Source organism: Ostrea edulis, chromosome 5 (genome assembly GCF_947568905.1).
Source record: "Ostrea edulis chromosome 5, xbOstEdul1.1, whole genome shotgun sequence".
Taxonomy (NCBI): domain Eukaryota; kingdom Metazoa; phylum Mollusca; class Bivalvia; order Ostreida; family Ostreidae; genus Ostrea; species Ostrea edulis.
The window spans coordinates 53,312,391-53,325,265 of record NC_079168.1 but is presented as its reverse complement, the minus strand read 5'-3'; the positions used below and the strand labels follow the sequence as shown (position 1 = coordinate 53,325,265).

The window sequence follows — 12,875 nt, the reverse complement described above, 5'->3', positions numbered from 1 at the left end:
TGAGTTTTAAAGGGTCACCGCCACCTCCCCCCCTCTCTCTCTCTCTTTTATTGGGTAGGGAGGTACTAGTACTGTATATATGTTTATGTTTTACAACCATTTTTCGTGTGTGGTTGTATAGTTCCACTTGCTTTTAGCGGAGTATTAAAATTATAATTTTCAATTTCCAGTTCTCGTAGTTTATACGTAGGAACTTGATAAAGGAGTTGTTATCGAAGTTTGCACTCCTCTATTGCAACCGTGATTCATGCACTCTTCGACTGAGTATAATCTGTAACTAGCTTGCTCACAAGAAATAAATTGTTTTAAGAACAACTGTAAATATTGTTCCCTTTCTGTTGTATACGCCGATGAAACCGAAAGAAACTGTTCATTACATTTAACATTGGAAACCACCTGTTTTCCCTCTTTAATTATTTTTTCTTTCGCATTCTTCATGATTACTTACCAAAAGGACTACTGCGTCTTTCACAATGGCTTTGGGTGTTGCCGCTTTCTGTATTGACAAGAAAGGCATCTTCCTTTGCATTAGTTCTTATTGTTTTGGCAGCAAATTCATGCATACCTATAAATCAGAAGATTAACTTTCATCGATATGCATGGGATGTGCATTAGAAATCTCTCTCTCTCTCTCTCTCTCTCTCTCTCTCTCAACACCGGCGTAAATCTGTAATTATCAGCACGTTTGCATAACTCGCCATTATTTTGATATTACAACAATTTGATCCTATTTAAATTACCATTATAGTAAATTTTCCGAATGAAGACACAGCCTACTCATACGCGAAATTTTATGAATGAAAAAAAAGCAATGAATGAGTAACTACGCATATCAAAAAGAAGGGCCCTTGATCGCTGATTGGTCAGCCGCGTTACCTTGATTTGCACCTGTTGCAGGTAGTCCCGCCTACTGGCGTTGCTTGGGCCGTTTTGGCGGAAGTCAACACATGATAACACTGAGCAGACAGTATTTTGTTTTGGTGGTAGGTGGACTCAAATTCAGTCGGTGATGTTAATTGACGACAGAATGACCGTTTTGCTTTATTACGTGGATCGTTTATTTTTTGTGTTGTCAGCCGGATAGAGGAAGTTAGAAGTAGGAGATTTTCTCTGTAATTCAAAGGTTCCTAAATGAAGAGTCGGGATGCGCTCTTCGCCGCGAAGGGGTGCTGGTGACTGTCGTCTGCTTGTGATTGGAATTGTGAAACACGTGTTGGCGCTGTCTCTCATTCTTTTTGTGATGTGCATAAGTCATGCAGGTGTTGACGCGTTAAAGTGTACCCCGTGTAACCTAAGCGCGTGCCCTGACCCCCCTACTGACTGTCCCCGGGGCACGATTCTGGATGTGTGCGGATGCTGCCAAGTGTGTGGTAAAGACATCAATGAAACATGTGGGGGACCATTTGAAATCCTGGGTAAATGTGGAGATGGACTGGAGTGTGCCTTGACTTCCGAGGTCGGGGACCCGATCACAGGCAGCGAAAAGGGGGTCTGCAGAGGTAGGTCGCACATTCAATATTGACTTATTTGTTGTACTGTACAAATTGATAAAATAGATGTTTTGGGACCTTTAAAACGTAACCCCTGATAAACTGTTGTATAAAAAGTTAACGGCCAAGGCTTTACTTGGAAAAAAGCAAAATTCTTATCGCGAGATAGCGTTTAATGTTACTCACTGCACTACTTTCGATTTATAGCAATTGGGTGTCACTTTTTCCTCATAGAGCGTAGTGTTGGGCAAAGGGATTTACGATTGGAATGCCTAATGCATTTTCTTGCAGCGAGCGTGAAATATACATCTATTGTTTTTATGTGCAGCAGAAACGATGCATTATTATCTAGGAGATAGTTCATCAGTAAAACCTGCACACATGCATGTGGTGATAATGCTCTCGTAGCAGATGCATGATTACTTGTGTATTGTCACCAATACCCAGCTAATTAAAGAAACAAACACCAATACCTGATGATAGAACTGCATTATTTTACTATTGTGAAGGCATTTGTCAAGTTGCACTGTCGGAATGGGAGAAAAACCCAACTATATGCTTAATATGCCATGTGTAGAGAGGATCTCCTAGCCTTGGCCCATAATCTTTTCAAGTGTTCGTCCTCCTTGAAAGGTTTTTAGATTTTTATTTCAATAGGAATTTTGGTCATATCTCTCTCAGTAGTTTTCTTTTCTCAGGCAGTGCCCAACTTTAATGCTGCCCATACACATATTTTATCCACCTGCCTGACCATATTGTTGGGCAATAAGCTGTCAAGAAGCTTCATCGCAATTTGTCATTTTATACTTTTGATTTGAATTTATTGCATGATATATTCTTTTACCTGTTTTTTTTTTTTTTTTAATTACTTCACAAAATCTTGTGTGATTATTAGATATCTGTATTATATAAATTGTATATTTACTTATACCTCCTTGAAATTTAACAAAGTAAATTGTTGAAGTTAAACATCAATATATATAAATACAAATTAATCAAATTTTGATACTAAGTGCACATTTTATTTGAGGATGGTAGTCATCCTCTAAAGTTAAGCAGGCCTTGTCTTTGAAAATTCCTTTAAAGTTAACTGAAGAACCTTGAACTGACAAAGTTTATAGTTCATCCATATGTATCCACAATTTTGGGATTAAAGCATATGTGATCATGGTTTTAATTCTAAGTAATCAAAATGCCACATTATTAACAGTCAGTGAAAAAAATCTTGCAATTGCAGTAACTTGCTGAGTGAGTATCAAATTTTGACATATGATTTATGCTACATTGTTGAAGAAACAGGAAAAAAATATTGCCATGACATGCCACAACTGAACACATGTACAGGCCTTGTGGAGTTTATTTTAAGACCCGGCTGTAGAATTTTTAGATGTAATGAAATAAAGGTGATTGAGGTCAATATTTCCTCCAGACAAGAGAACAAATATTTTAATGCCTCATTTGCTGAAATGCCAGTAAACAGAAGCAGAGGAGGTTATTAAATGTTGAACACATCACTGAATTATCAGTGGTGAAATCGGGGGATTAAATGACTCTGATGTTTATTTATATATCTGAAAGATATTTCAGCTTCTTGACAGCTGATTATGTTAATACTGTAGTTTTTGGGGCTGGTAAAAGGGATAGCTAATGTATTTTGAAAGAGCTCTGTAAATGGAATGTAAAAGTTTTCATCATAAATTTGTTCTATATCAGATCAATGGGTCAGGCTGAGGGCTTGTTGTTGTGTGTAGATATAAAATTCTTTCATCAAGATGGATTTCAAACATAATACACCTAAAAGACTTAAGGAAATCTGTGGGTTTTTTTCTTTTTGAATACAGTTTTAGTGTCTCTTGTGCCTTTTCCTCTTTATGGACTGAATCCAAACATAACTCTTGAATTTGTCCACCTACAAATGTTGGTTTAAGGCAGTTTTATAAAAATGAGTAAAATATGTAGGTAAACAGTTATAAAAACAGAGACACATTCTACGTTTTATTTTTTGGCCCTCTTCCATACATATCTTGTGTCCTATATATGCATGTGTTTCATCATTCTCCAAAGGCTATGCGACATCAAATATTGACATACTCTTTAGAGCCAGGTTAATACAATTTGGGATCCAGTATCTTGGAACATTCACCTTATTGTAATTACAAGCATCCTGTCAGGTTAGTCCTCCATTATGGGTGATCTGCTTCATTATTAAAGTCTTCCAATTGTTTGGAAAATGTGTTAGTCTGTGAATGTAATGATCTAAACTGGATAAATATGTGTACACATCCCTTCTATTCTATGGACTAGCTGTTCTACCTATAATACCACTATTGATTTTCTTTTCTGTCAAAATCATGGTGGTTTTGAATGACCTTGACCTGAAGCATTAAAGGTCACATAATCATGAAGGAGTGATATACAGATGTTTATGGTGTTAGGTTATTTCCTCATTACAAGTGAATTTTGAAGAGATTATCATTAGTTTATTTACAGTAACATTTTCCCCTGAGTTGTGATGGTCTGACATTTATACTTTAGTAAATGTCAAAGTAGATTGTTCAGAAAATAACCAGTTGACTTTGCCAATGAAGTTAAAATGGATTTTACTTTAATACGTGGATTATTGTATTATTTTTAAAATTGATAATCTTTTCTCCTTGTAAGTATTAAAGGTAATTACAAATCATTTAAGAGTAGCATAATCCAATTGTGTGATGTAGAGTTATATTGAAAATTAAACTGTATTATTGAGAACATAAAAAATCTTTTGAATATATAAATCCTTGAAACTATGAAATTAGTCAAAAGTGACTAGGGCATACATCAATGTATAATGTGGAAGAAAAAGGACAAGAGTTGTGAGATGTCTTCGTGTATTGTATGATTGAATAATTCCAAGCTTTTTCGTCAGCTGAGATCCTACAAACTAGAAAGAATAGAAGGTTATGTTCACTTCATATACCAAAATGTGCATATAGATAAATGTTAGAGAGAGTTGACAATTTTTTAAGAACTCATTTCTTATCATATTGCTGTCTAGTACTCAAAATTTATTTAGTAAAACATATACTATCAAAGTCAGAATGATAATTTATCAGACTAAAGATGAAAAGGGGGAGTGCAGTTTTTTTCCATCTTATCTAAAAGGAAATTCCAGTTTTTCTAGAATAGATGATAGCAAGAGCAGACATTACAAGCCAGGGTCAAGAATGCTTTTGCTCTGTGATGATCTCTATCAACACTGTACAGTAGAGCATGTTCATTCTCAAAGTGAATCCCTTGTCTGGTGTAATATGCAGAGGCAAGCTATTTGAAGATTTTCAATCTCTGATTTGCCCCCCTATCTCCAGAGTTTGTGATATTACATTTATCATGATAATTGGTCCTATCTCTGTCATGCTCTTTCCTCATACTTTAGCATTCGACAGATTTGAAATTCATTCCCCTCCTCGCTTTGATTAAATTTTAGTCACAAGTTAAAAACTATAGTTTTTGGTATTTGTTATTATATTTCATGTAACTACATCATGATACATAGAAAGATGAGGTTTTCTGTATGAGAAGAAGCATTAGATATGTTGCATGTTCTTATATCTTTTATTAGATGATCACATCCATGTCTTATCGATAATAAGGGAGGTAATTGATAATTGTTGATTGATTGAGAAAGAGATTAATTTTTAGCTCGACCTCAACAAAGTCTGGGATAGCTTATGAGTGTAAAGTTTAAGGAGGAATAACACATATTATTATGACTGACTTCCTATTAAAACACAAATGCATTGAAATAAGTATCAAACATATATTCTTTGTTAAACCTCTTAGTTTAGAGCAGTGGGTTAACACATAAGGCTGTCATTCTATAGGTCATGAGTTTTATCTAGGTAGGTTTCATAAAAAACTTGAAGCTGCTCAAAACACTTTAAACTGGTCATTACCCATAAGATATTAGGTCACAACCATCATCTGAAGCAAGCAATTGACAGGTTGTCATTCCTAGGTAGATGCAACTTTTGTGCTAATTTTATCAAGGTTATGTAGGAATGAGATCAATTTCAAAAATATTAACCTACTCTAAAATGATGGTCATTTCAATCATTTAACCATTGAAAAAGATCATATTCAGCATCCAATGTTTAGTATGGTTTATGGTTAATACGAAGTAACTTCCATGCAAGTTTGGTTCAGGTCGAGTCTAAATTCCTGAGTTAAGAGTCCTGATACTTCCGTTTAGCATTCTTAGATTTGGGGATGTCTATCCCAATATTCAGTGACAGCCCACTTAACAACTAATCATACAGTTTACAGATAGTGTCAAAATTCTAAGAATGTTATAACTGAAGTGTCAATGTTTCGGAAATAACTTAATCCAAATATCCTATTTTATGACAATTATTCAGACAGTATAGGTCACACTCAGCATCCCAAGAAAGTTTGGTAATTATGACATAGATATAAATAGTTTGGTCCATATTATAGGCCTATCATAAGTTATTAACTGGAAATATGTGACCAAATCCAAAAACTTTACCCTACTCCAAACACTGTTACCAGGTCAACATCCAAATCCCATGGACCAAAAGCAACGTAGTTTAATTCATTTCTAGATGCAATATTGTGAAAGTTTACACCAGATAGGGAGGGCCCCTAGTAAGATTGGTCTATAGTTAGAATCTCCAACAAAAGTTTGATCCATGTTAGGGACTTGGTAATTAGACTCATTTAGTAGAGACATATGAGAAACTTGTGTCTTTCTAATGCCAATTTGGCTGGTGAAGGGACCTATTTTATTGACCCAGATCTGTTGTGGTTTGGAATCCTCAGAACATGGTCCTCCTGCATAGGGAGCAAGATTTGATATTGGCATATTAATATATTTGAGGTCCAAGATCAGTTTTGGAAAGAATATTAAAAAATGTATCATGTCACTTTTATTTTTAAACTTTTTAAAATTCAAGAATATTTTGTATTATGAGGACAAATTTTCTTAGTTAAAATTGAGAGTGAAAAGTGTATTCATCAGGTCTATTGATTATGTAATATTGGAAAGGAGAAAAATTATGGCTGCAGAACCGTCAATTGAACCTGGGATCCCTGCATTACTAGTCAGGTGCTTTAACCACTGAGCCATCCAGGCCGATATCCATGCAGTTCCTAACTACTACATTTTCCTCCCTCCTTAAATTACCTTTGCCCTCAAAGACACACAACCCAGATTCTTTTGCCCCATGCTGAGGCAGAATTTTCACCTGAAGTCCAGGGATGGTCAACGGCACCATGTGTAATATCCTAACTATTTACAATAATGTGGCCATGTGGTTGAAGTCAGTTGTAACAAAGTTAGTAGAATTGTAAAGTCTAAGTTCTTGAATTTGTGTGTACATGTAAACTCCATGAAAGTAACCAACTGAGGATTTTTAAAGAAAAGCTATGTTCGGAAAGGAAATTTCCTGATCGGATGTTCGAGTAATTTGGGGGGGGGGGGGGGGGATTATGAAAATACAATTTCAATGAAATAACATACTGAATATTTCAAATTTAGTATAACTGACATCTCCTGAATACAATACATACTGGTATTTATCTTTCATGTCTTGTCGTCGGACACCTTCTACTGGTTCATTGATTGAACAGTGGGGTTTATGCTGAACATTCTTCAGTTGTTTTAAAGTGCATCTTACTTGTACCATATGATACACTTTTCTGCTTTGTTTTCCTAAATACAGTCTGCAGTTTAGTAGACATATGGCTTATCTAAAGAGCCGGAGATTGGACCGGACAACCGGATAGGTTCAAGCAAACAAAAGATTCAGCAGAAAGCAGGCTGTCCTTAATAGTGATCCTGATTAAGTGATGAAATGGAAAGTTATGTCACTGCATTTAGATTCTTCACTTATCTATTTGTCCAAATGTCATTAGAAATATGTTTAGGTCACTTTATCTGATAGTGGTGGAGCACCTTAATTGAACATATCTTCTAACATTGTGACAGAAAGCCAATCTAGTGATTTGGGGACAAATATTTGAATTACATGACACATGAGGACACTGAAGCTTGATCAAACTTCGGTCTCTGTTATATATATACCCACAACAAACTGTTGAAACTTTAATCGATATATTACCTTGACCTCAGCATAATGTTTAGAAAGCAGACAACTTGAAAGTTGTGGGTTTTTAAGTTGCATGCTCATTGAGCTGCAATGAATTTTTAAAGTTCTCATTCCCATTAAAAACCTGGCAAATTATTTTCTGCACAGTGCTAAATGTGATAATGAAACTTGACTTCGATCTTTTCTTAGACAGTAATTGCATGCACCAGGAAATATAATGCCATCTTGGACTTTAGATGGGCGATGCTCCTTGCCTTCTCATTTTCATGTACTGGTCTGGGTCATTTCACAAGTTAGCAGAAATTTTTGGCAGTGCTAGACTGTTCCTTCAGTCATCATTAGCCGCCTGTTTGGGTGAGGTGTTGACTAGAATTTTGTCTGATTCCTGATGATAATGGCTATGTATTGTAAGGAGATGGATGTTTTGATCTGTGGATTATTGCACGTTTGACCACAGAGTGCAAGACAGCCTGTGTTGTATCTATTTTTTATCTCTGATAGCTAGTGATTGGACAGAACAGAGTCCCACCAAAAGAAATTGACATTTTGTTCTTTTTCCTCAGGCTTTTAAATTAATTTCTTTTTCAATTAATACTCAAAAATGTGTAAATACAATTACTGTCTGACAACACAAAAATGTTTATTATTAATATGATATGGCTCAAATATTTGGCGCTGACAGAATATATAGAAAATATCATTGCTATATGATATTACCCACTTGATGGGATGATAAGCGATTTTCTGATCACATTACAGTTATGTGTCTAATTAAGCAAACTTAAATAGCTTTGGGGGAAAGAATTTTCTATTAAAGGGCTGGTGGTAGGTATTCCCAAGATCAACAAATGTCAGAAGATTATTTGATAACTTAAGCTGGTTCAATAAATGTTAAAGAATTATGTATGCACTTGTATAGGGTTTGAGCCTTATAGAATGGTCCCATAAAATGAATTATAATATTTTAAGCTAAGTTTAGTTCTGATGATACATATTAGTATCTAAAACTTTTCCCAGATTTTTTTTATAGCATACACCATAACATACTATAGCACACTTTATACCATGGAATCTCATTGCATAATACATGCATTTTCAGCACAGAGGGATAATTATTTGTTAAATTTGATTAAATGACATGTTAGGTCAATGCTTAAAAAGTATGCATGAAATATTTTACATATTAGTTTTTTTTAGTATAAAAGATAGATAATTTACTGCATGAACATGATGATTGAATGATGGTACTGAGGACCTATTCTAACCTGGATCCGCACGGGATTGTGAACATGATGAACAGAATAGAAGTGAAATGACTTAACATTTTCAGTCATTGTCCAAATTGTACATTTGTAACAAAAGGTATCACTTGTGTTATGTTTTTCTGAAAAAAATGTTAATTGTGTACTGTTGTTATAACATAATCAATACAGAGGATGAGCTATCAATAACAGCTGGTCTAATTATAGGCCCAATGGGCTCAGCATCCCATTATTTAGAGTTATTAAGTCCAACAAATTAACTTTCACTGACTCCACTACACAAACTGGTTATGGAGAACATGATATACAGGATATTAATTAAGAAATGTCTTTCAGTTTAGATTATAAATACTTTGAGCCTCCTCACTGAATGGAGCATGTTGAAAGAAGCTCAAGGTATATATCATATACTTTCAAAAACTGAAAAGACATTTTCTATATTTACATTTTCTATTGTAGTTTACCTTAGTAGTTACATACAGTCATGATGTTGACTGCGCTTGGTTTTGTTATGAGCGTTTAAGTGCATCACTTTTCGATGTTTTCCACTGTGATGTCACAATCAATAACGCTGAAAATACCATATTGTGATTATAAGTGACTCCCAGCTGCTAGTATTTTCAATCCCGGCCTGCACAAAAATGAAAGTATATGATAAAATAACATGCTATTAAACAATATCAAGGGTTATTTGAATATAAACAATTGTCTTTACTGAAGTTTTTGATTTCTAAAATTTTTAAGGAACGATAATGATTTCTACTCATCTTATATGATATAAAGTTGGTGGAGGCACTTTGTGCATTTATAATCATGTATATTTTTTTAGAACTGGGAATTTGCTTATTCTTCTACATGTGATTAATATCAATGTTATGAAAAGAGGATAAATCATGACAAATTCCTGCTTTATGTGACAGTTTATAAAAGATACAATATTAAATGATTAGAAATTTAATGTATAGATGCATTTGATGAATAATTATAAAGAAAATTTGAATTTTATATATGATGCAGAGCAACAAATTGGAAACGGCTAGTTTGTATTGTGATGTCATTCCTAGAATGTCATTATATGGCCCAACTTAACACCATCTCAAGTAAATGTCTGATCAAGTCATTTAGTGAAGAAATCAAATTAAAATTAAATTATTTGCATCTGAATCTGGCTGCTAGCTGTCATAAAAAAAAATTCTAGGTAGGATTTACGTATACCAACAACATCTGCATGACCCCACTGTATGATAGCTAATTAAGGCAATCGTAAATCTAAGTTCAAACATAATATTAATGTGTTTAGGATTAACAATTTATTTATCATGCTTGACTTATTGTGTTGCAGTTTTCATCACATAAATCAGTAGAATATTGAAATGAAATGAATGCAAGCTAGGGCGTTGTCAAACTCCTCAGTTGCGAAGATTCATATGTTAAGCAATATAATGCCACAGCATTCAATTTCCAGTTTCTCATCACTTAGCATTCAAATCTTATTGCATTCTATACAAATCTTATACCATATCATAGCAGAGAAATATATTATTAATTTTTATTGACATCACGATGTTGGTATACAGCCAAAATAATGGGGAGGGGGGATAATTATCAACTTCGATCATTACAATACATAAACCTAAGCATGCAATACTATCAATTAGAATTTTGTTATAATTTGAGATGAGCATGGAATGAATTATAAGAACACTTTTATATGAGAATGACAGGCATGAACAGGAGTTTTAGTCACTCAATGTTTTTGAATGAAATGAATGAAAAACATTTTAGCAATTGGGAAAATGGTTAAAAAATTATAGAAGAAAATAGAATGTATATTTTTCTGACATATGGAAGTAAAGTTTGGGGAAAAAAATACTCAAATCTCAAAAATTACACCTGAATTTTATGTTCTTGTGTATTTGTTAATAGGCTCATACTTCAATAATGAAAATTATTTTGCTCTTTCAGTTAAATATGTAAGTTTACATCTTGAATTTAGCTTATGATTTTTATTGAACATGAATTTTGGAGTCATTAAAAATGTACTAGAAATGCATCATTTTCCTTTGGTAGAATCCAGTTTTTCCCATGCAGAAATACTGCAATTAAGATAATTTAAATCCATGAATAGATTAGTGATGACAGTGAGTGCATGCACAACTAACATTGTGGTTTTACTATCAGCTTGAATGCACAGCACACAGACCAAAACTTAAACACAAGGGATGTTTTATTTAATCATAAATGTTTCCGTGACCCACCTGTAGAAGAGGGTATTGTAATGTAAACAGATGAAGTGAGAACATTTTGTGCAAGTTTAAATTGATATGTCATCATCTTTTTCTTGGCATATAAAGCATCTAATGTGATATGAGTCCTCTGCATAAAATTTGGTTATGGAATGAGTATAGGTCTATTTTTTATATGATGGAGCATTAGATAATTTCTTTTTACACTGACTGTATCATAAAATATTATGTCATATTATGTATGTATTTTGATTTGAAATGGCATCTGTATGTTGAAGAATGCAGTGAACTGGACATAAGATAGTTTGTTCTTTCTAATTTTTTTTAGACATTTTGAATTCTTTTCATCATCCCAAAATAATTCTGGAAAACAAATTACAGCATGTATTCTTCATCTGCATCAGTGCTTTATGAAATGGTTTAAGAATTAGTCAGACAATTAAGACACAATTGTCCTTGATCCATGTATGTACATGTATAGTTTTCAGAACTGGTAGTTTGCTTATATTCTTCTACATGTAATTAATATCAATGTTATAAAAAGAGAATAAAACATGACAAATTCCTGCTTTTATATGTGACAGTCTCTTTCATATCAACTTAGGATTTAAATTAATCTTATTTGGAAGATTCAAAAGTGATTATTGCAATGTCGTAATTAGGTTAGGTGTTGATGGGATAAACCTGCTGATTCTCAGGATATTCTCAGCTCCAATTCAGCTTGTGAAATTTTAGCTGAAAAATTAACTGATTCTGAAAATATTCTCTGAAAGTACTTAATAAGGCCGTTTTCCATCAATTTTGGTATGAATCATTTTTGGGATATTAGGTATTACTATAGTGAATTTCAAGGTCACTGCATCCCTGGGGCCTCAGAGGTGGGGTTATAAAGCTTAGATTATGATACAATCTATAATAAATATTCTTATTTACTTTAATAGGGGCATTTAGCAGACAACCTTTGTGGATAGTCATGATGAGTACCAAAAGTATGAAATTCTTGACTTGATGGGCTTTTAATAGCATTTATTGCATGGTGTTTATTGCCATGGTTAAGAAATATTGCAGTCATTTTTCATGATTCAAATGATGTTTCAAAACAGGTAGCCATGGATTTAAGGGTTTTTGAATTTTAGGATTTGTTATTATATGTTCAATTTCAAATTGTAATAATGAAATGTTGCACATACCAACTTGCATTTCCCCCCTCTCCTTCTTGCCAGAAAAGTGATGGTTGGTCCCTTAGCTCTGATGACTATTATAAGAAGGATAGATTTGGGGCTCTTCACTCTATTTTAAGAGGTTCTTTCTTACAATGCGTATGCAGAGATAAAAAATAATCTTTAAGTGATTTATAACAGAAGACATGTTTAGAAGACGTTTGTATTTGAAATTCAGTCTCTGACAATGAAGACAACATATTAGCAGAATGTAAGTCAGGTTGATATTAACAATGCTGATTTTAAAAAATTTCAGAAATCATTCCAAAGAAATGTGAGAGAGTGAAATGTGACATTGCAATTAAAAGGAAGTGTCCGTTGGACTCCACGCTTGTTCAGGTCTCAAGTCAAGACAGCTGCTGCAGAGTGAGCTATAAATGTGTGTGCAACAAAAACTACTGCAAGAAGACATCTTGTGCTCCAGGATTTGAGAGTGTGCTACATCAGTCTGCAGAGGGTCATCCAGGGTCATGCTGTGACCAATATGTCTGCAAACCATCAGGTCAGTGAATACTTTATCAGATACTGACAGGATTTGAATTTTGCG

At 33.9% G+C, this 12,875-nt stretch overlaps 1 protein-coding gene across 3 annotated transcripts in view; it reads left to right on the top strand.

The window, feature by feature from the left end:
- The first annotated feature begins 373 nt into the window (after window positions 1-373).
- Window positions 374-12,875, top strand: part of LOC125649697 (cysteine-rich motor neuron 1 protein-like) — a 48,009-nt gene continuing 35,507 nt past the window's right edge. Inside the window, exons 1-2 of one of the 3 annotated variants that reach the window (XM_048877403.2) lie at window positions 374-1,499; window positions 12,585-12,830. In XM_048877403.2, coding sequence (XP_048733360.2) covers window positions 1,145-1,499; window positions 12,585-12,830 — 601 coding nt within the window. In that variant the 5' untranslated portion in view covers window positions 374-1,144. Of the gene's footprint in view, window positions 1,500-12,054; window positions 12,098-12,584; window positions 12,831-12,875 lie in introns of those variants that run through there. The other 2 variants (XM_048877404.2, XM_056164830.1) reach the window with 2 other exon arrangements.